Source organism: Carica papaya, chromosome 4, assembly GCF_054855325.1.
Source record: "Carica papaya isolate Zhongbai chromosome 4, ASM5485532v1, whole genome shotgun sequence".
NCBI lineage: Eukaryota > Viridiplantae > Streptophyta > Magnoliopsida > Brassicales > Caricaceae > Carica > Carica papaya.
The window spans coordinates 29,608,752-29,632,473 of record NC_142312.1 but is presented as its reverse complement, the minus strand read 5'-3'; the positions used below and the strand labels follow the sequence as shown (position 1 = coordinate 29,632,473).

The window sequence follows — 23,722 nt, the reverse complement described above, 5'->3', positions numbered from 1 at the left end:
CAGAAAACTATTTGGTATAGAACAATTCATAGAAGTTGTACAGAGACACAATTGGTAAAAGTACCTACCTTTAAAATGGGTGTGAGAATCGACTTGACTACCAAAGGGGTCGTTCATATTGTTAGATGATTCCTATATTTCACTAAATTAAAATATAGATTTCTTAAAATTATATGATTTATTTAGTGAAAATATCATTTAGATAAAAGTTTATTTGTTTGTGATATATGTAAATGTGTTCTTATATATTGTATTTTCTTAATTTCAAATTTTTCAATATGTCTGTTATATCATTGCATTACATTCTTGATATTAACAAGTTGGTTGGACCAAATTTTGTTGACTAGTACTAAAATATGAGAATTGTTCTCATGCATGAAAAACTTATTGATATAATCGATAAGCTTGCCAGAGAGAATCCATCTGAGGATGATGCTATGGCAGTCAAGAATTTTCAGAAATACTTGACAGATTGTTTTACTACCAAATGCATTATTCTTACTTCTATGAGTTCTGAACTCTAGAGGAAACATGAGGATATGGATCCTTGTGCAATCATCGATCATCTTAAGAAGATGTATGGTGCACAAAGTAGGACAACGAGATACTGGTTATCTAAGTCTTTATTTAGATCCAAGCTGACTGCTAACTCTCAAGTTGGGTCCCATATTTTGGACATGATTGATCTTATTGAAAAACTTCAAAAATTAGGATGCGCATTGGGTAAAGAACTTTCTCAAGATTTGATCTTGTAGTCACTACCTGAGTTATTTACCCAATTTATTATTAATTTCAACGTAAATAAAATGAATTGTGATCTTCATGAGGTGTTCAATATGTTGATTGATTATGAGAATCAAATTGCATCTGAGAAGAAGAAAGGAACTGTAATGTTGGTTGGCAACTCTTCTAAAAGGAAGAGTAAGGGTAAAAAGAAACCTAAGAAGTCTGTTGCACCTAAGGGTGGTGTGACCAAACCCAAAGGTAAGGCAAAAACTGATCAATCTGATGCTGAATGTTTGTTCTGCAAGAAGAAAGAGCATTAGAAGAGAAACTACAAGGAGTATCTTGTATCTTTGAAAGATACAAAACAAGGTAAGACCTTAATAAAAAGTATTTTCATGATTTCTTTAACTTCTATTAATCCGTCTATATGGGTATTAGATACCCGTAATCATTTTAACATTTGCAATACATTACAGAGACTACAGATTAATAAAAGATTGAAAAAATGAGAAGTTAATCTTTAAGTTGGGAATGTTGCAAAAGTTACAGCTCTAGCCGTAGGATCAATTTGTCTTAGGTTGCCTACGGGCAAAGTACTTTTGTTGAACGATTGTTATTACATTCTAAAATTTGTTTCGAACATAATTTCAATATCTTTTTTGGACCAACATAGTTTTCGTATTATTTTGAATGATGAAGTTTGTTCTATTTATCATGGGGATGACTTATATGCAAATAGTTATCTCTAACATAGTATTTATGTCTTACTTGATATGAATGAAAAGTCAGTTTTGTATATTTCTTGCTTTAAGAGAAAAAGAGATGATCAAGTAAATTATTCATATTTTTGACATTGTAGGCTTGATCATATTGGAGAGAAAAGAATAAGCAAGTTGTACAAAAAAAGTTAACTTAACAAATATGATTATAAATCATATCCAACTTGTGAATCTTGTCTCAAAGAAAAATTGACCAAATTTTTATTTGTTGGAAGTGGAGAAAGAACTTTTGAATTATTGAGACTAATTCATACTGATGTTTATAGCCCCATGAAAACTCAAGTCAGAGAAAGATATTCTTACTTTATCACTTTCACTGATGATATGTCAAGATATAGATTTGTGTATCTTATGAAACATAAATCAGAGTCGTTTGAAATGTTTAAAAGATTCCTTAGTGAAGTTGAAAAATAGACTTACAAAAGTATTAAAGTGTTAAGGTCTGATAGAGGAGAAGAATATCTTAGTGATGATTTTACTAAATATCTCAAAGAGAATGAGATTCTCGCACAATGGACCCCTCATAGAACACCACAACACAATAATGTGTCCGAAAGAAGAATTCGAACCTTATTAGATATGGTGAGATCAATGATGGGGTTTACAGATCTTTCAATTAATTTATGAGAACATGCTTTAAAAACTGTAGTATATTTGTTAAATAAATTACCCATTAAGTCGGTCTCTACAACACCATATGAGATATGAAAATGACTTAAATCAAGCCTTAAGTACGTTAAAGTTTGGGGTTGTCCAGCTTATGTTAAGAGATTACAAACTGATAAGCTTTACTCAAGATTTGATAAGTGTAGATTCATTGGGTATCTTAAAAAAATAATGAGATATTATTTCTTTCACCCATCTGACCATAAAGTTTTTGTGGCCAACGGAGCAACCTTTTTGGAAGAAGAATTTATTTTTGAAGAAAATTATGATGAAAGAATTGAACTTGATGAAGTTCAAAAAACTAATGAATCAGTATAAGAAGAAGATAATGAGAAGCAAGTTAAATAACCTTTATTAGATATTTTAAAGATGACAAGAAAGTTGTCATCTCCAATGGTTGAGGTTCAAGAAACAAGTGTTATTCAAGGACTAGTTAATGAACCTGTTCAAAATCAGATTAAACAACAAACTAATCTAGTACAAAATAAGCAAGTTGTATATGAACCTCTTATAAGATTTGGTAGACAACTTCGTGCACAAGACAAGTTAAGTCTTTTAGTGCAAGATAGTGTAACAAATGAGGTTAATCATGATGATGATGACCCCAAGACCTATGAAGAGGCTATGCAAGGTTCTGATTCTGAGAAATGGATAAAGACCGTGGAATCTGAAATGGAATCCATGAAGGTCAACAATGTTTGACATTTGGTTGAAATTTCAAAGGATATAAAGTCTATTGGTTGTAAACAGATTTTTAAGAAAAAGATTAGAGCAGATGAAAAGGTGGAGACCTATAAAGCTTGTCTTATTGTTAAAGGGTATTGTCAAAAGGAAAAAATCGATTATGACGAAACATTTTCCCCTGTAGCAATGCTCAAATCAATTCGAATTCTACTTGCTGTAGCTGCATACTATGATTGTGAGATATTACAAATGGATGTAAAAACAGCTTTCCTAAATTGTGAGTTGCAGGAGGATGCATATATTACACAACTTGAAAGTTTCATATCCTCATTTGATCATGATAAAGTCTGTAAGTTATAAAGATTAATTTATGGATTAAAGCAAACATCTCGGAGTTATAATATTCATTTTAACAAAATAATTAAAAAGTTTAATTTTGTTAGATGCGAAGAAAAACCTTGTGTATACAAATGGACTAGTGGGAGTACAATTATTTTCTTAGTGTTGTATGTAAATGATATATTACTCATTAGAAATGACATACCAACATTACAAAATACTAAGATTTGGCTATCTGAACAGTTCTCCATGAAAGACTTTAGAGAAACAACTTATATATTAGGAATAAAGATCTATAGAGATAGATCTAAGAAGTTGTTTAGACTTTGCCAGTTTATGTACATTGATACAATTTTGAAGATGTTTAATATGAAAAATTCTAAAAAGGGGCTATCTACTGATAGGTACTAGAATCACTCTAAGTAGAGAGAATTGCCCTAATACCTTTGAAGAGAAAGAAAGAATGGGTGGAGTCCCATATGCTAACGTAGTGGAAGCTATCATATATACCATGATATGTACATGTCTTGATGTGGCTTATGCACTAGGAGTGACTAGTCGATATTAGGTAAATTTTGGTGAGTAACATTGAAAAGTGGTAAAAACTATTTTTAAGTATTTGAAAAGAACTAAAGACCAATTACTCATCTATGAAAAATCTGAGTTAAAATTAGAAGGTTATACCGATGCAAGTTTGCTTCATATAAAGAAGATAACAAATCTATATCTGGTTATGTGTTTACCTTAAATGGTGGTGCAGGGAGTTGGAAAAATTTCAAATAAGCTACGATAGCTGATTCAGTGACCGAAATAGAATATATAACGACAAGTGAAGCTGCTAAGAAAACTATTTGGATGAAGAAGTTCTTAACTGAACTTGGTATGGTTCCTTCAATAGAAGGTCCAGTTCTACTATTGTGTGACAATACTGGAGCAATTACTCAAGTAAAAGAGCCAAGATTGCATAAAAAATCTAAACACATTCTGTGTAGGTACTACTTGATTAGAGAAATCATTGAATATGGGAACGTTAAAATTCAAAAAGTTGATAGAAAGAATAATGCAGCTGACCCGTTTACTAAAGTTCTTGGTGCAAATGAGTTTGATAAGCATAAGTGGAAGTTAGGAATGAAGTAAATGACAAATTGGATCTAGTGCAAGTGGGAGATTGTTGGGGATATAAGTGTTATGTTCACGATATAATTATTTTTGTAATATATTGAATACATTATTATTTGATAATTTATTTTAATATATGATAATAATATTTTATTATTATATTTATTATCTTATCTTTTAATTTATATGATAAAGTTCTTGATTAAATTTATAAGATTTACATCAAGATGAGGATTTTGATAATGAGAGTAAAATATTTTGTGGTTTAATTTAAAATATTATTAGTCGTTGGATCATTGAAATAAGACATTACTGATCCGGTAAAACTAATATATATATATATATATATAATAGTCTCTATAAGATAAAGATTACTTGATTTGATTAAGTAAATCACATATATAAATGATACACATGGAGATATGATAATTGAACCGACCCAATTGAAAATTTTTAATAGTTAATATTACCTTAAACTGTCTTTAGAGTATTTTCTTATTTTGATAAGATGTAAGAATTTGCTTAGAGTTAAGATCATCATAATAATTGATAAGTCATTTATTATACTTTGATTATGAACACCTATAGTTATAAAATTATAGTTGAAATGATATTAGGTGTGATTAAATACTTATAGAATTAATGATTGATCAAGATGTAACCTGTCAAATTTGATAATAAGTTTAAGGTCTATGTTGTCATTTATTATAATGACTAAATTAAAATATTGGTCATGACAATTGAATGAATGAATTTTTTTTTTTATGTCATTCATTAGTCAATTATAATTGACATGAAATATAGTTGGTTACCTATTGGAATTTGACGGTTAAACCATATCTTAGAGTTAACCTAGAGCAATAATGACAAAAAAAAGTATTACATATTTCTTTAATAGGTTCTTGAGAGTAATTGTATATTTTATACTATCTGGTCGTTGAGGAGTGTTGTTAGATGTCAATCTTAATTAGTAAATTAGTTTGACTAATTTGTTACTAGTTTAGTATTGAACCTATGGGTCGCGTGCTAACAAGTGGTCTGATTTTTGCTGAATAAATTAATTATTTTAATTATCTGAAAATTAAATTAGAGAATTTAATTTAATCAAATAAATAAAATTTTTGGTCTAAATAGAATATTATTATATTCTTTGCTAGTATCAAGAATATAATTAATATTTGAGATAAATTAAAATTTTTTATTTTTGAAATAGAAAATTAATATTTATATTTTTTGATTATTATATTATTAGTATAATAATATAATATGTGTGACTATTATAATAATTGAGATTATTGTAAAATTTAATTTGAAATTAAATTGATTTATAAAATTATTTTATTAAATAATAATAATTAAAAAGGATAAACATATATATATATATATATATGAGATGTATATGTAAATATTTAGGTGTTAAAAAGAAAAAAAAGTGGATGAATCCAAATAAATTTGGACGTCGGAGAGTTCAAAAGGAACTCCTCCACCGATGTCACCTATAAATATGTATATGATATATAAATATAGATGTGGAGGTTTTGAAAAAAGTGTGGAGAAGAGAACTAGAAAAGGTAGCCGTACACCAAAAAGAAAAATTGGAGAATTTTTCTTTTTAAGTTTTGTGAAAAAATTTTAACACATTAATTATTAATTTGTTTGTACGTTCCGTTAATTAAAGAGTTGAACATAAAAAGTTAGTTTCGGTGTGGATATGCGTAGAGTATTCGTACTTTTGGATAATTTTAACTTGAGAATCCGCTATTATGTATGTTTTAGATTTGGTATTTAATATGCAATATAATTTTTAAGTATAAATAAATTAGATTGAATTGTTTTTTATTTTCTGTTATGTATTATGCACATATTACAATCCAACAAAAATATGTATATATATAGGACTGGGGTATTCAATGAAATGCACAATCAACTATTCTTCCCGATATAGTTTAATTAATGTTAGAAAAATGAAACATCCTGGGTTTTTGAATGAATGTTAGAGTGTACTGTTCTTTTGATACTATTGCATATACGCATCATTCACATTGAAGTAAGAAACCAATATTATTCCCTATCTTCAAATGGAAAAATGGTTACAAATTTTAGAATTTTACTAAAACTTATAAACATTAATAGAAATCTTCTTATGTAAACTTTGTAAGAGAACTGTGAGGATATAAAAAGAACATCTACCAAAAATTTTATTACTAACAGTTTTTTTTTTCCTTCTATGTTCATTTATGAATTTTTTTATATATTTGATTTTGATGTAAAAATGCCATGAGAGCTTGAGGTTCTTAAGCACGAAGAGTTTTATCTTTTTATATCTATGATTATTTTTATTATTTGTAGTTTCAACATTTAAATATGAGTTTATTTTTATCCAACATTGTCTTTCCAAGGCTACGGTTAATAATGATGAATGTATGAGAAAACTGATTAGTTGACTCGCCTATCATTTTATACATTTTTTCAAAAGGAAGTTATTTTAATTCATGGATCATTATAATAATTTTCTTAAGAAGTTGTAAACTTTGTATTAGACAAATGAATTTCATCAAAAAAAAAAAAATTGCTATTCGACATTTCTATATTTAGAACGTGTGACCAAAAATATTTGGTCTTTTATTTTTTATGTTTAGAATTAGAATGTCAATTAAATTTGAATTTTCTAATGAATTCTTTACTTTTTTTCTTCTTTTTGAGACTTCATTTGTTCCAATGATACTCTTAACACATTTTTTGCGTAGATAGACTTGATTAAGTTGCATCTTTTCTAATGTAGGTAACCTAGAGTTATGGTGCTTTACGAAGGTAAATTCCAATGGGATTGGTGATTATTATGGCGATCTTCTAGTCTCACTTTTGGTCAAGTATAGAGAAAATACTGTCAGTTAGGCTGTTTAATGAGAAACTACCCAACAAGAAAAGAGGCACAAGGGATATCAAAAAAATAAGACAGTCGAATTAAGTGTTTCTTAATTACAACGGGTTGGTGATGAATCATGATAAATTGTAGTTTAAAAGTTTGTTAAGTAAATAGCCCCTCGTTAGATTTGACATATACGAAGTAGTTCTAATGTTTATTTCATTGCCTCCCTGTTTGTAATTAGGGTTTGGCGTAATCGTTTCGCTCTCTTACGTTTTTGAATGTCATCATTCAATTTATTGAATTTATGTTTTTTTTTAAGATAAATTATTAATTTTAATCATTGAATTACTAGTTACGTTATAATTGAAATTTTCTGTTATATTTTAGTTTTTGAATTTATTATCAAAATGTCAATTTATTCATGTCTATAAGAGTATAGTCGGTCTCTCCATCATATGGATGTAACTTTTTTTAAGTGAATATAATGTAGTGATCCAACGAAGTCTTTAAGTCGCCTTCAAGTCTTTCTTTGAAGTTCAGTGTGCACAACGTGATGTATTTTTTAATGTTACACGAGAATCAATAATTGCATATTCAATAATCCCTGTGATAAATAACTGGTATTCTCGGTCTCACAGAGGGCCGGAGATAGAGAGAAATGGAACTTGATCATTTCAGTCACAAACATTCATTGACTTCCTTGGAAAGCCAAAACACAAACAGTGATGCTTGGAAGACCTATTGCTCCGGCTGCCTGGGTTCAATATCCAAGGAATCTAGCTATGGTTGCACTCAATGTGACTACTTTCTCCACAAAAAATGTGCAGAGCTACCCGCTGAAATTTCCCATCCTCTCCACCGAAGACACCCTCTTCTTCTTCAATCCAACCACGAGGAACTTATTTGTGCTTTGTGCTTCTGCAGTGGGAGCTTAGTTTATCACTGCTCTATCTGTGAGTTTTCCCTTGACATTGAATGCGCTGAAGTTTTACCTCCAGTTATTCGATCTCAAACCCATGAACACCCTTTTACCCTCCTTTGCAAGGAAGTCTCATTCGATTGTGATGCTTGCGGCGAAGATGGCTCTCACTCTCCCTACGTTTGCATCTCCTGCAACCTCACAGTTCACTACCATTGTATTTCATTACCAAGAGCCATCAGAATAACTCGCCATGAACATCTTCTCAGACACACTTATTTTCTTCATGAATGGCGCCCCTGTTCGATTTGTCACATTAATCTGAGTGAAAACCATGGGTGTTATCATTGTCCAGCGTGCGATTATGCTGTCCATGTCCACTGCGCAACGCACTCTGATATACGGGATGACACAACAAGAGATGAGGAAGATGATACGGAGAGCAGTGAGGCCAGGGTAGATTCTATAATCAGGATTGTTAAGGAAATCAAGTTGGGTGAAGACATGATTGCAGCTGAGATTGAGCATTTCAGCCATGAACATACCTTGAGTTTCAGTAATGTGGGTAAGGATAATAAATGTTGTGATGGGTGCGGTATACGCATTTTGTCTCCATTTTATTGCTGTGAAGGGTGTGATTTCTTCCTCCATAAAACTTGTACTGAATTACCCAGAAATAAGCTTTACCCGCTTCACCAGCATACACTTACTCTTCGACCAAAATCACCTCATTCGAGTAGAGTCTTTGCATGTAAGGTCTGTTCAATCTACTCCAACGGCTTCTCTTACAACTGCGAGAGATGCAGTTTTGATATCGATCTCCGCTGCTCTTCAATTTCAGACACTCTTATCCATCAAGCTCATGAACATAGCCTCTTTGTCTTATTCGGGATTGATGGAGTGCGGGATTGCAATGGCTGTGGTGCGTCCGGAAAGAACGTACTGGAATGCTCTCAATGTGACTATGGTATTCATTTCAAATGTGCTACACTACCACTCACAGCTATGCATAGCTATGACGACCATCCTCTGAAACTCACCTTCCAGGATGATTCAGATTCAGATATGCTTTATTGCGATGTATGCGAAGATGAGAGAAATCCAGATAATTGGTTCTACTCCTGTGATGATTGCGGTGTCACCATTCATCCCGAATGTTTACTTGGCAAGTATCCTTATATTAAGGTTGGAGATGCTTACGCAACTGATTCTCACCCCCACTCCCTCCGTTTCGTGAAGAAGACAGAGAAGTATCCTGCCTGCAACTCTTGCAGCCAACCCTGCACAGATTTGGCACTTGAGTGTGCCGAGCCTGAATGTAGTTTTATTGTCCACTGGGAATGTGTTGCTCCTAACAAGTCTTGATTTTAAGAAAATCAGTCGGCAGGGAATATATATAAGTCTTGTACTTTCTACTACAAACGCAGTAAAGGGAACAGGAGACTAAGATGAAGATCAAATATAAAGCTTACCTCCATCACTGCTTTTCCAAGATTGACCACAAGAAAATTGTCAAAGCTTTTGCCATATTTGCTTCTAAGATAGATTCATTGTTGCCCTCTTGTATGTATGACTGTTGTCAAATTCATTTGAGTTTTTTTTTATTTTAATGATCTTAGTAAGTGTAGTCTGAATACTTCGTTTCTTTCCTAATTGTTGATTTTTTCAAACTCAAGCTGGCAAGAGGTTCTTTCACTTTTTGCAATAAGGAGAAAATTAGAGAATGTTTGCAATTTATTTAGTGTTTGTAAAAAATTTAATGTATTCTATTTTACTTATCTGTCTCATAACAATTGAGATACATAGTGTTCTACTTCATTTCAGTAAAAGAACATTCACACCAAACGCATAGACAAAATTTACCCTAAAAAACAGGGGAATAAAAGAGAAAATTCTCTGAGTGGCCTTACTCCAAAAACAAAAAACTTTCTGTAGATGGCCTCAGGTTGCTCGGGAAGCATCTCTCCACCAGTTTTTAACGAAGAAAATTATCAATTTTGGGCTGTTAGAATGAAGATTCTTTTGAAGGAGATGGATCCATGGGAAGCTATTGATGTTAGAGAAGATCTTCATTCTTTAAGAGAAAACCCAATCGTGAATCAAATGAAACATAGTGCACAAGAAGTGGCAAAGAAGTGCAAGGCCCTTTCTTTCATTCACTCGGTTGTATCAGAAGCAGCATTTCTGAGATTATGTCGTGTGAAATGGGCAAAGAAGTTTGGGACAGAATCAATGAGGTGTTTCTTCTAAGGTAGTGAAAAGACAAAACCAATGCAGATACTCAGCTTAAGAAGAGAATTTGGAGTCCTTAAGATAAATGATTCTGAGTCTGTCAATGAGTTCAAGGATAGGGTGATGAAGGTTGTAAATCGAGTGAAGTTTCTTAAAGAAGAGCTGCAGATAAAAGGGTGGTGGGACCATAACAATTTCGTATTAGAACCAGAAATTATGAGAGATTTGCAGTTTATATTTGATTTTTCAACTCCAAATTTACCAGAAAGATTGTCAAAATGATCATTTGAAGTAGGAATATACGGTTCGTTGATTGGAAGAATCGTCTTCTAGCCGACCAAGTCGGACTTGACCGAGGGGAAAGGAAGGTACAGGTAGAACCAGTGGATCCTAGAGGCAGTAATACAGCAACCCAAGTTTTTTAAAATGTAAGTATGAGAACAGTAATCCAGTTTGTATAATGTCCTTTTCAAAAGCTTAAGGAAATGTATCTCTACCGACTGGAACATTTAAAGGAGCTCCCATATCAATCATTTCCATTCATCCCATTATACTATCCGCAGAAACTTCATTTCACGGTATACAAAATTGGATTTTTCATGATTCAACGGATTGATAGATCCTCTTTCTTGGATTGACAGATGCGAGCATTCTTTTTTTTTGCCATAAACGAATGTATCAGGAAGAGAAGGATTCATTCACAGGGAGAAGTGAAACTTTGGTTTTTGAAATTAAAAAGAGATAGACAGTTGTTATCCTGAACATAATTCAAAAATTTCTGTCATTGCGTTTTAGTCCTGCAACAAACTAGGAGAGTTGAATAATCGAATTCATTTAATGGTTAAATAACAAAGACAATTTTAACTATTGTCGGCCTAAGCAAGTTCGCTCACGTTGGAGGAAGAAGTCAATATTTTTTTCAGGAGTGTAAGAAGTATATAATAATGCAGTGATAGCACACAAAAAACACCTCTGTGGTGATTTCTTTTCTAACCAGGCCAAACCGCCACCAGTCAAGCTTTTCTATCCATTGAATAGCGCAGTTCTTGTCATCTTTCTCTATTCTGACCTTCCATAATAAAATGACTTTCTGCTTTAGAATTGGAGAGAAAACGTGCTTAGATTTGTATTTCAATTATTATGAGAAATTCGAGCGTGACTACTATTTCTAACTTGAATTGGAAGATCGGTTACCAGTGAAGGTTTTCGATTAAAAAATGTTTGAGGTCCAACTACATTATCCATGTTTCATAGTCGACCACCAGTCTGATTTTCTCCACGCAGCCATGCAAAACACCTGTCTGCATAGCCGCATAGCTCACCTGTCCATGGCGCAGCCACCAGTCGGTATAACTAATGAACAACCACTAACTTCATAACCTTTAGCTGCGTAGCCTTCAGCTGTGCTCGCACTTCTGTTGTATCTGTTCCAACTGTGGCTCTGTTCAATCACCATAGCCACAACTATGGAGCCACCTCAATCGTGAGGAGCGGTATCCAAATGCAAGCAGCCTATCTAGACGTTCAGGAGTTCTGTTCCAGCTATGTATTTGCATCTGCCCAGCCCGGTAATCCCTAACTATACCCTATTAAATTGACCTTAAATTTCCTTAAAAAACTTTAAACCATGGTGGAGGTTATGTCTCAAAAATTACTGGTTTAAATCCCAATATGGTAAATTCAAAAGAAATTAACGAAAAATTTTAATCAATTCAGGGTGGTAAGAATTACTTGAATTGGTGACAACTGATTGTAATCATCCTTAGGAGAAAAGGAAAAATAAGCCATATTCAGGGGGCACAAGACTTAAATCTGGAAACCCACAATCTGATGCTGGGATAAGGAAGGTAGGCAATGCTTCCATGCTCTTGCCCAGCACTGAAGAAGTTTGGGAAGTTGTTAGAGACCTACTCCTGGGTCAAAGATGTAACTGAGATCTGTGACCTATCAATCAAAACTTGGTCTGGCAAGTAAGAAAGTAGAGCCATGGCAAAGTACGTTAATTTACTGAAAAAAAAAAGTCAACTACTTTGGATCAGATTTTTATATACATATATTTTTTAAAACAAATATATACAGCTTTTCTTTTCGCGTATATTTTGCTGCTTGTATGGGCAATCTGAAAACTAAGTCCATGCCGCCTTAAAGTCTTTCTTTAAAGATTATTGTCCACAACGTGTTGTATTTTTTATTGCTTACTGGAATCAATAATTGCATATTCAATACTCCTTATAACTGCTAGTCTCAGTCTCACAGAGACCCAGAGATAGAGAGAAATGAGGCGTTATCTTTTCAGTCACCAACATTTAATGACTTTCTTCGAAGGGCAAAACACAAACAGTAATGCTGAAAATACCTATTGCTCCGCCTGCCTGGATCCAATACTCGATGAATCTAGCTATGGTTGCGATAAATGTGACTATTTTCTCCACAAAAAATGTGCAGACCGACCCAGTGAAATTTCCCATCCTATCCACCAAAGACACCCTCTTCTTCTTCAACCCAACCAGCAGGGACTTGATTGTGCTATGTGCTTCAGCAGTGGGCAGAACCTAGTTTATTGCTGCTCTCTCTGTCAGTTTTCCCTTGATATCGAATGTGCTGAAGTTTTACCTCCGGTTTTTCAATCTCAAGCCCATGAACACCCTTTTAGCCTCCTCTGCAAGGAAATCTCATTCTGTTGTGATGCTTGTGGCAAAGATGGCTCTCACTCTCCCTACGTTTGCTTCTCCTGCAACGTCACAGTTCACGGTCACTGTACTTCATTACCAAGAACCATCAGAATAATTCGCCATGAACATCTTCTCCGACACACTTATTTTCTTCATCAAAGTGAGACTGATTGGCGCCTCTGTTCGATTTGTCACAAGGATATGAGGGCAGATCGTGGGTGTTATCATTGTCCAGCATGCGATTATGCCGCCCATGTCCACTGCGCAACACGCCCTGAAATATGGGATGGCACAACAAGAGATGAAGATACGCAGGGCAGTGAGGCCAGGATAGATTCTATAATCAGGATTGTCAAGGAAATCAAGCTGGGTGAAGAGATGATTGCAGCCGAGATTGAGCATTTCAGCCATGAACATACCTTGATTTTCAGCAATGAGGTTAAGGATAATAAATGTTGTGATGGGTGTGGTATACCCATTTTGTCTCCATTTTATAGCTGTGAAGGGTGTGATTTCTTCCTCCATAAAACTTGTGCTGAATTACCCAGAAATAAGCGTTACCCATTTCACCAGCATACACTTACTCTACGACCAAAATCGCCTCATTCTAACAGAGTCTTCGCATGTAATGTCTGTTCAACCTACTCCAACGGCTTCTCTTACAACTGCGAGAGATGCAGTTTTGATCTAGATCTTAGCTGCTCCTCAATTTCAGACACCCTTATCCATGAAGCTCACGAACATAGCCTCATTGTCTTCTTCCAGAATGCTGGACTGTGGGAATGCAACGGCTGTGGTGAGATGGGAAAGAACAGACTGGTATGCCGTACATGTGGCTATGCTCTTGATTTCAAATGTGCGACACTACCACTCACAGCTATGCATAGCTATGACGACCATCCTCTGAAACTCACCTTCCAGGATGATTCAGATTCAGATAAACTTTATTGCGATGTATGCGAAGATAAGAGAGACCCATATCACTGGTTCTACTCCTGTGATGATTGCGGTGTCACCATTCATCCTGAATGTGTATTTGGCAAGTATCCTTATATTAAGGTTGGAGATACTTACACAGTTGATTCTCACCCGCACTCCCTCCGTTTCGTGAAGAAGACGGAGAAGTATCCTTCCTGCAACTCTTGCGACCAACCCTGCACAGATTTGGCACTCGAGTGTACAGAATCTGAATGTAGTTTTATAGTCCACTGGGAATGTGTTGCTCCTAACAAGTCATGATTTTAGAACGTACTCGGCAGCCAATAAATATAAGTTTCTGCTACAAACGCAGGAAAGGGAACAAGAGACTAAGATGGAGATCAAACATAAAGCTCACCCCCATCAATTGAGTTTTGCCATTTTTGCTCCTAAGACAGATCCAGGATTTCTGAATGAATATTAGAGTGTACTTTTTTTTAGATGTTATTGCATATATGCATTATGTATATTGAAGTAAGAAACCAACATTATTCCTATTTTTAAATGAAAAAAAAAAAGAAAATTACAAAATTTAAAATTTTAGTAATTTTTAATAAAACGTGTAAATATTAATAGAAATATTATTATAAGAACTGTGAGGATAGAAACATGAGCACATACCAAAAACTTTGTTACGCGACAATTTCTTCCCTTTTATGTTCGTTCATGATTTTTTTTTCTTTCTGTTTGATTTTGATATAAAAATGCAAGGAGAGCTAGATGTTCTTAAGCAGGAAGAGTCTTATCATTTTATATCTATGATTTTAGTGTCTTAAAATGCAAATAATTTAGTGATCCAAAACGTGATGTATTTTTTATTGCTTACTAGAATCAATAATTTAGTCAATGCCGGCTTCAAGTCTTTCTTTAAAAGTTTACCAGAATCAGTAACCCTTAAAACTGGTAGTCTCACCCTCACAGAGATCCAGAGACAGAGAGAAATGGAACATCATCATTTCAGTCATGAACATCCATTGACTTTCTTTGAAGGCCAAAACACAAACAGCGATGCTAAAAATACCAAGTGCTCCGGCTGCCTGGATCCACTACTCAAGGAATCTAGCTATGGTTGCACTCAATGTCACTATTTTCTCCATGAAAGATGTGCAGAGCTACCCGGTAAAATTTCCCATCCTATCCACCCAAGACACCCTCTTTTTCTTCGACCCAACGGGTTTGAAGCTGATTGTGTTTTGTGCCGCCGCAGTGGGCAGAGCCTGATTTATTACTGCTCTCCTTGTGTGTTTTCCGTTGACATTAAATGTACTGAAGTTTTACCTCCAGTTATTCAATCTCAAACCCATGAACACCCTTTTTCCCTCCTCTGCAAGCAAGTCTCATTCGTTTGTGATGCTTGTGACAAACGTGGCTCTCACTCTCCCTACGTTTGCTTCTCCTGCAACCTTACAGTTCACCACCACTGTACTTCATTACCAAGAACCATCAAAACAATTCGCCATGAACATCTTCTCAGACACACTTATGTTCTTCATGAAAGTGAGTCTGATTGTAGCCGCTGTTCGATTTGTAAGAATTTTCTGAGCGCAGATCGTGGGTGTTATCATTGTCCAGCATGCGATTATTCCGCCCATGTCCACTGCGCAACACGCTCTGAACTATGGGATGTCACAACAAGAGATGAAGAAGATGATGATACGGAGGGCAGTGAGGCCAGGCTAGATTCTATAATCAGGATTGTCAAGGAAATCAAGCTGGGTGAAGACATGATTGCAGCTGAAATTGAGCATTTCAGCCATGAACACCCCTTGATTTTCAGTAATGAGGGTAAGGATAATAAATGCTGTGATGGGTGTGGGATACCCATTTCGTCTCCGTTTTATAGCTGTGAAGGGTGTGATTTCTTCCTCCATAAAACTTGTGCTGATTTACCCAGAAATAAGCTTTACCCATTTCACCCGCATGCACTTACTCTTCTACCAAAATCATCTCATTCTAACAGAGTCTTCGCATGTAATATCTGTTCAATATACTCCAACGGCTTCTCTTACAACTGTGAGAAATGCAGTTTTGATCTCGATCTTCGCTGCTCTTCAATTCCAGACACCCTTATCCATCAAGCTCATAAACATAGCCTCTTCGTCATCGTCCAGGATGATGCAGAGTGGAAATGCTGCGGCTGTGGTGCGTTGGAAAAGCGCGGACTGGGATGCCCTGAGTGTTTTCACTTTCTTGATTTCAAATGCGCTACACTACCACTCACAGCTATGCATAGCTATGACGACCATCCTCTGAAACTCACCTTCCAGGATGATTCAGATCAGCTTTATTGCGATGTATGCGAGGATACGAGAGATCCAAAACATTGGTTCTACTCCTGTGATGATTGCGGTGTTACCATTCATCCTGAATGTGTATTTGGCAAGTATCCTTATATTAAGGTTGGAGATACTTATACAATTGATTCTCACCCACACTCCCTCCGTTTCGTGAAGAAGACAGAGAAGTATCCTTCCTGCAACTCTTGCGGCCAACCCTGCGCGGATTTGGCACTTGAGTGTGCAGAGTCTGAATGTGGTCTCATAGTCCACTGGGAATGTGTTGCTCTTAACAAGTCTTGATTTTAGGAATGTATTCGGCAGCCAATCTATATAAGTCTTGTAGTTTCTGCCTGTAAAGGGACTAAGATGGAGATCAAACATAAAGCTCGCCCCCCATCACTGCTTTTCAAAGATTGACCACAAGAAAATTATCAAAGCTTTTGCCATATTTGCTTCTAAAAGAGATTCTACAGGTCCTACTCATAATAATAATGTTGGGATTCATTGTTGCCGTGTATGACTGTCTTCAAATTCCTTTTGAGTTTTTCTTATGTTCTTAATAACTGTAACCCGAATACTCGTTTTTTTTTTTTCTTTTCCTAATTCCTAACTTTTTCAAAATCAACCTGGCAAGAGTTCTTTCACTTCCTGCAATAAGGAGAAAATTAGAAAATACATGCAATTATTTAGTGTTTATAAAAAATATCATATATTTTGTTCTACTTTATTGAAAATCAAAAGAAAAAAATAAGAGAGTCTAATAGAAAAATTGAAAATTTCATTTGAGTTTGTTGTTAAAAATCTTGAAGTACATGTGCATATATAGATATTAGTACAACTATTAAAATTTTAAATACTTTATTAATAATTATGACCATAACTAATTAAAAAAATTCAAAAAACTTATATTAAAATCTAAAATTTTAAAATTTTAATTCTACATAAGATAAACAGTACACAAATTCTCAAATTATTATTTCAGACTTGTAAATTATTATTTTTTAACTTCTTAAAAGACAAATAGTCTCCTCCATGCGATAAAGAGTGGGTGTGAAAAATATATTTTCATTTAAAGTTTTATATTATTTAGTTTGTTATTCCCTTTCTCGGATAAGATAAATTAGTTTCTTTTATGAAATTTATTACTATTAAAATTAATAAAATTTTCGTGATGATATAAAATAATGAATGAAAATGATTTAAGAATTAACTATAATTAAAATATTTTAACTTAGTGGTAATTTATTTTCATATAACGACGAAGAAAAATAATAACATAAATATTACTGTAAATAAATTTTTTACACAAGGAGGAAAGAATCCTTTTGCTTCACTAATTTTTGTAGTGGTTAACTAATTATATAAAGTTTAATGGTTACTTCTACTATCTTCTATATTGAATAGTTATAGTTTCAATTCTTATTATGTGTTACATATTTATATACTATATTGCATTATGTCACTTTTACATGTCTATAGTTATAATATGAAAACATATATATATCTATATATATAACAGCTTTTTCTTTTCCCTTATATTTTGCTGCTTGTCTGGGCAATTGTCAATATATTCAAATAACTTTTTTTAAATGCAAATAATTTAGTGATCCAACCAAGTCTATGCGGCCTCCAAGTCTTTCTTTAAAGTTTAGGCTCTGCAACTTGATGTATTTTTTAGTAATTACAAGAATGAGTAATTGCATATCCAATAATCTTTATAATAACTGGGTAGTCTCAGTCTCACAAAGAACCAGAGATCGAGAGAAATGGAGCTTCACCATTTCAGTCACACACATCCATTGACTTTCTTTGAAGGCCAAAACACAAACAGTGATGCTAAAAATACCAAATGCTCCGGATGCCTGGATCCGATACTCGAGGAATCTAGCTATGGTTGCACTCAATGTCGCTATTTGCTCCACAAAAAATGTGCAGAACTACCTGGTGAAATTTCCCATCCTCTCCACCCAAGACACCCTCTTCTTCTTCAACCCTACCAGGAGGAACTTGATTGTGCTTTGTGCAACCGCAGTGGGCAGAGCATGGTTTATGACTGCTCTCTCTGTGACTTTTCCCTTCACGTCAAATGTGCTCAAGTTTTACCTCCGGTTATTCAATCTCAAATCCATGAACACCCTTTTACCCTCCTCTGCAAGCAAATCTCATTTTGTTGTGATGCTTGTGGCCGAATTGGCTCTCACTCTCCCTACGTTTGCATCTCCTGCAACCTCACAGTTCACTACCGCTGTACTTCATTACTAAGAACCATCAAAATACTTCGCCATGAACATCTTCTCAGACACGCTTATTTTCTTCATGAAAGTCGATCTGAATGGCGCAACTGTTCGATTTGTCACCGGGATATGAGGGCATCTCGTGGGTGTTATCATTGTCTAGCATGCGATTATGCCGCCCATGTCCGCTGTGCAACACGTTCTGAACTATTGGATGGCAGAACAAGAGATGAAGATGATGATATGAAGAGCAGTGAGGCCAGGCTAGATTCTATAATCAGGATTGTTAAGGAAATCAAGCTCGGTGAAGACACGATTGCAGCTGAGATTGAGCATTTCAGCCATGAACATACCTTGATTTTCAGTAATGACGGTAAGGATTATAAAGGTTGTGATGGATGCGGACTACCTATCTCGTCTCCATTTTATAGCTGTGAAGGGTGTGATTTCTTCCTCCATAAAACTTGTGCTGAATTACCCAGAAATAAGCTTTACCCATTTCACCAGCATACACTTACTCTTCTACCAAAATCACCTCATTCTAACAGAGTCTTCTCATGTAATGTCTGTTCAATCTACTCCAATGGCTTCTCTTACAACTGTGAGAGCTGCAGTTTTGATCTCGATCTTCGCTGCTCTTCAATTTCAGACACCCTTACACATCAAGCTCATGAACATAGCCTCTTCGTCTTCTTCCAGGATGATAGAAAGACTGAATGCTACGGCTGTGGTGCGTTGGAAAAGAACGGAGTGAGATGCCCAGAATGTTGGTATTCTCTTGATTTCAAATGCGCTACGCTACCACTCACAGCTAAGCATAGCTATGACGACCATCCTTTGAAACTCACCTGCCGGGATGATTCAGATTCAGATAAGCTTTATTGCGATGTATGCGAAGATAAGAGAGAGCCATATAATTGGTTCTACTCCTGCGATGATTGCGGTGTCACCATTCATCCCGAATGTTTACTTGGCAAGTATCCTTATATTAAGGTTGGAGATAGTCACACAATTGATTCTCACCCGCACTCCCTCCGTTTCGTGAAGAAGACAGAGAAGTATCCTTCCTGCAACTCTTGCGGCCAACCCTGCACAGATTTGGCACTTGAGTGCGGGGAGTCTGAATGTAGTTTTATAGTCCACTGGGAATGTGTTGCTCTTAGCAAGTCTTGATTCTAAGAATACATTCGGCAGCCAATATATACAAGTCTTGTAGTTTCTGCTACAAACGCAGAAAAGTGAACGGGAGACTAAGATGGAGATCAAATATGAAGCTTACCTCCATCACTGCTTTTCCAAGATTGACCAGAAAGAAAATTGTCAAAGCTTACCTCCATCACTTATAATGATAATGTTGGAATTCATTGTTGTCCTCGTCTGTATGACTGTTTTCGAATTCATTCGAGTTTTTTAATGATTTCAGTAAGTGTCGTCTGAATAATTGTTTTTTTGCTATTTCTCCATTTTTTCACAATCAAACCTGCCCCGTTAACTTCCTGCAAAAATGAGAAAATTAGAAGGTAATTATCATTTATCAATGAAACAAATCTGTTAATTACTGGTAATAACCAGAGACCAATTACCGTAATTTGAAGATTGTTTTTCTTATTTAAATATATATTGCTATTTGAACTTAATTTTCCATTGTGGTAGTTAAATATCATCAAGTACCAAATAATTATAATGTTTTATCGTGTAAATTGTTAGGAATCAGAGAGTCACTCAGTGGAATAATCAGCATAATATTCCCAAAAACTCATCATTGTGGTACAGAATGCAAGGAGTATATACATTCGACGGTTAGCATACAACCGAAACCAATTCCATTATGTATTAGTTGTATTTGCATACAAAGTGTAACATACCTATTGATAATTGTTGTTTATATAATAAAATAAATCTCACCTCATAAAATATGAGTTGAGAGTTTTACACAATATAAATTCGTTAAAATATTAAAAAAAAATTTCTTAGTATCAGAGCCAAACATCGTGGCTGGAGGGAGTAGTAATTCAACAACTTCTGGTAGTAAAACAAATGAAGAAAAGACTCAAGCAAGCAACACAACAATAACGATTAAAACTTTGAATTTAACAGGAAATCAAATAAGTTCATACTCAATGGTTAAGCTGAACCATGAGAATTCTTTATTGCGGAAGAATATGGTATTACCCATTATCAGGAAAAACAAAATAGAAGAATTCATAACCGAAGTAAAGATCTGTCCACCAAAGTTCACTGAAGAGATGATGAATGAGCAAGTTTAAATCCTCTCAAATCCAGAGTTCGAAGAATGGTTTGCTCAAGATCAGATGTTGCTAGGATGGATCTACAGTACTATTGAACCGACGGTGGCTTCTTAAATTAATGGGGCATGAGACATCAAGAAACCTTTGAAATGAAATCAAAGAGTTATTTAGCTTCAAATTTAGATGAAATATAGTTTTCTATAAAAAAGAGTTTGTTAAGATGCAGAAAGGTGGAATGAAGATGGAGGAGTACCTTAAAGCAATGAAAGCTCTAACTGACAACTTGGCACTAGCAGGTCACCCTATTTTCTTAGAAGTCTTGATCACTCAAATTTTAGCAGGATTAGATTCACAAGACTCTAATCCATTGGTGTGTTAAATAGTTGAGAAAGAAACAATCAGCTGGATTGAACTTCAGTCCAAACTATTAAATTATGAAAGAATGTTAGAACAACTAAACATTGGGATTGCAACCATCAACTTTGGTTAGCCAGTGGCCAACTATGCAAGAAACACAAACCCTGCAAATATGAATCAAAATTATCATTACAATGGTGACAGATCAGGAAACTTCAACAGAGGATGAAAAATCCATAGAGGACGTGGCATAACTGGAGGAAATAGACCACTGTGTCAAGTATGTGAAAGGATTGGGCATACTGCAACAGTATGATATTACAGGTTTGACAAGAGTTATATGGGCTCTTTACCAGATTCAAATAGGAAACAACAACCACACTCAGTATACTTGGCTTTGACAGACAATTTTCCGGACAATGCTTGGTATATCGATAATGGAGCAAGTAATCATATCACCCATGATGTTGGAAATCTGCAGCAGAAAAATGAGCACATTCATTGGTAAAGAAACTTTGATAGTGGGGAATGGTGAGACATTAACTATATCTCATGTTGGTTCAATTAAGTTACCCACTAATGATAATAAATACTTGTTGGAAAATGCTTTACATGTTCCTGCAATTCGAAAGAACTTGATCAATATTTCTAAACTGATAGCTGCAAATAATATTGATGTTATTTTTTGTTCTTTTGGTTGTACTCTGAAGGATAAATCTATGGGGAAAGTGTTATTGCAAAAGAAGCACAAGGAAGGACTTTATCAAGTTGAGCCAATTCACCAACCTAAAGTAAACACCAACCAATCTCTATACTAAGCTTTTGTTTCTCATTTGAGTATTGATTTTATAGACTTTGAAAAGTTTGAATTATGACACAGGCGTTTAGGCCATCCAATCCCTAAAATTGTTGATAGAGTTCTTGAAATATGTAATGAAAAATTTGTTGTTAATGAAAAATATCAATTTCCTCAATGTTCTTTCTGCGAAGCCTGTCAATTAGGAAAATCCCATCCATTTCCTTTCACTCTATCCACTATTATTCCATCAAACCCTTTATAACTGGTACACTTTGATTTGTGGGGACCTGCACCAGTCACTTCTATGGTTGGATATAAGTATTATGCATTGGTCCTTAATGATTACAGCCGATTAATTTGGATTTTTTCTCTAAAACATAAATTTGAATTAATTCATCTGATTTTCATTTATACTTTATATAATGTAGTCAAATTTTTGAATCAAATTCAGTAGATAAAGCCTTAAAATAAAAAATATAGAGGAAAGTTATGAGAGAGGAGCTTGATGCCTTAAAAAGGAACAACACTTGGACCTTAGTACCCAAAACAATAACAATGAATGCAGTTGGCAACAAGTGGGTCTTTAAGGTGAAAAGAAATGTTGATGGAAGTTTTTAGAGATGCAAAACTAGATTGGTAGCTAAGAGTTTTCATCAGAATGCTGGTGTAGACTATGACGAGACATTTAGTCCAGTAGTTAAAGCCTCAATAGTGAGAGTGATTCTTACAATTGTTGTAATGGATAATTGGCGCATTCGACAATTGGATATAAACAACGCTTTCCTAAATGGTGATTTGTAAGAAACATTTTTTATGCAACAGCCTGTAGGATTTGAAGAAAGAAGCTAAGAAAGTTATGTTTGCAAGCTAAATAAGGCGTTATATGGGTTAAAACAACTCCTAGGGCTTGGTTTGAAAAATTGAGAAACACTTTGCTAAAATGGGGTTTTCCAAGCTCGAAATGTGATTCTTCTCCTTTTATTTTAAAGAATAAAAATGAGATAATGTTTGTTCCAATCTACGTAGATGATATGATTGTTACAGGTAGCAATTTGACATCCCTCACAAGATTCATAAAGGAGCTTGATAAGTTGTTTGCTTTAAAGAATTTAGGTTATTTACATTTATTCTTGGGAATTGAGGTCATGAAAAACGATGCAAGCATCTTTATAACTCAAACAAAATATGCTGAAGAACTAATCAAAAGGACGAAAATGGAGAATTGTAAAGCCTGTTCAACACCAGCAGCTCTTGACACATTGTCAATCAATGAAGATGATCCTCTCAAAAATGCAACATTATGTAAGAAGATTATAGGCACTTTTCAATATATTACCCATACAAGATCAGATCTTGCCTTTGTCATCAATAGGCTGAGTCAATTTTTGCAACAGCTTATTACAAAACATATGCAGGCAGCCAAAAAAGTGCTGAAGTATCTTAATGGAAGAAAGAATTTTGGCCTTCATATTAAACTGTGTGATTAGTACATACTCACTGATTATTCTGACACTGATTAGGCTTGTAGTAGAGATGATAGAAAGTTAATTGCAAGACATAGTGTTTATTATGACTCAACATTAGCTTCTTGGAGCTCGGAGAAACAACCGGTGGTTGCAAGGTCAAGTGCTAAGTCTGAGTATTGTTCACTAGCTCATGTTTCATGCAAAATTTCTTGTTTGGAATCGCTGTTTAAGGAACTTTCATTTCCTATCTCTAAAATTCCTATCACATGGTGCGATAATGTGAATGCTAGTCAATTAGCTAGCAATTCTGTATATCATGCGAGAAGAAAATATATTGAGGTTGATATTCACTTCA

The 23,722-nt window shown here is 34.5% G+C and overlaps 4 protein-coding genes across 4 annotated transcripts; all 4 read left to right on the top strand.

The window, feature by feature from the left end:
* Nucleotides 1–7,797: 7,797 nt before the first annotated feature.
* LOC110820692 (uncharacterized) lies at nt 7,798–9,906 on the top strand. Its single transcript, XM_022050268.2, has one exon. It carries the CDS (start codon nt 7,841–7,843, stop codon nt 9,464–9,466), a length of 1,626 nt encoding a protein of 541 aa, XP_021905960.2. The 5' UTR covers nt 7,798–7,840; the 3' UTR covers nt 9,467–9,906.
* A 2,477-nt stretch (nt 9,907–12,383) lies between these two features.
* Nucleotides 12,384–14,713, top strand: LOC110820767 (uncharacterized). The gene has a single exon (XM_022050349.2). It carries the CDS (start codon nt 12,610–12,612, stop codon nt 14,242–14,244), a length of 1,635 nt encoding a protein of 544 aa, XP_021906041.2. The 5' UTR covers nt 12,384–12,609; the 3' UTR covers nt 14,245–14,713.
* Nucleotides 14,714–14,789: 76 nt separating this feature from the next.
* Nucleotides 14,790–16,885, top strand: LOC110820695 (uncharacterized). The gene has a single exon (XM_022050270.2). The coding sequence runs from the start codon at nt 14,790–14,792 to the stop codon at nt 16,560–16,562; it is 1,773 nt and encodes a 590-aa protein (XP_021905962.2). The 3' UTR covers nt 16,563–16,885.
* Nucleotides 16,886–17,970: 1,085 nt separating this feature from the next.
* LOC110820696 (uncharacterized) lies at nt 17,971–19,913 on the top strand. Its single transcript, XM_022050271.2, has one exon. It carries the CDS (start codon nt 18,029–18,031, stop codon nt 19,667–19,669), a length of 1,641 nt encoding a protein of 546 aa, XP_021905963.2. The 5' UTR covers nt 17,971–18,028; the 3' UTR covers nt 19,670–19,913.
* The last annotated feature ends 3,809 nt before the right edge of the window (nt 19,914–23,722 follow it).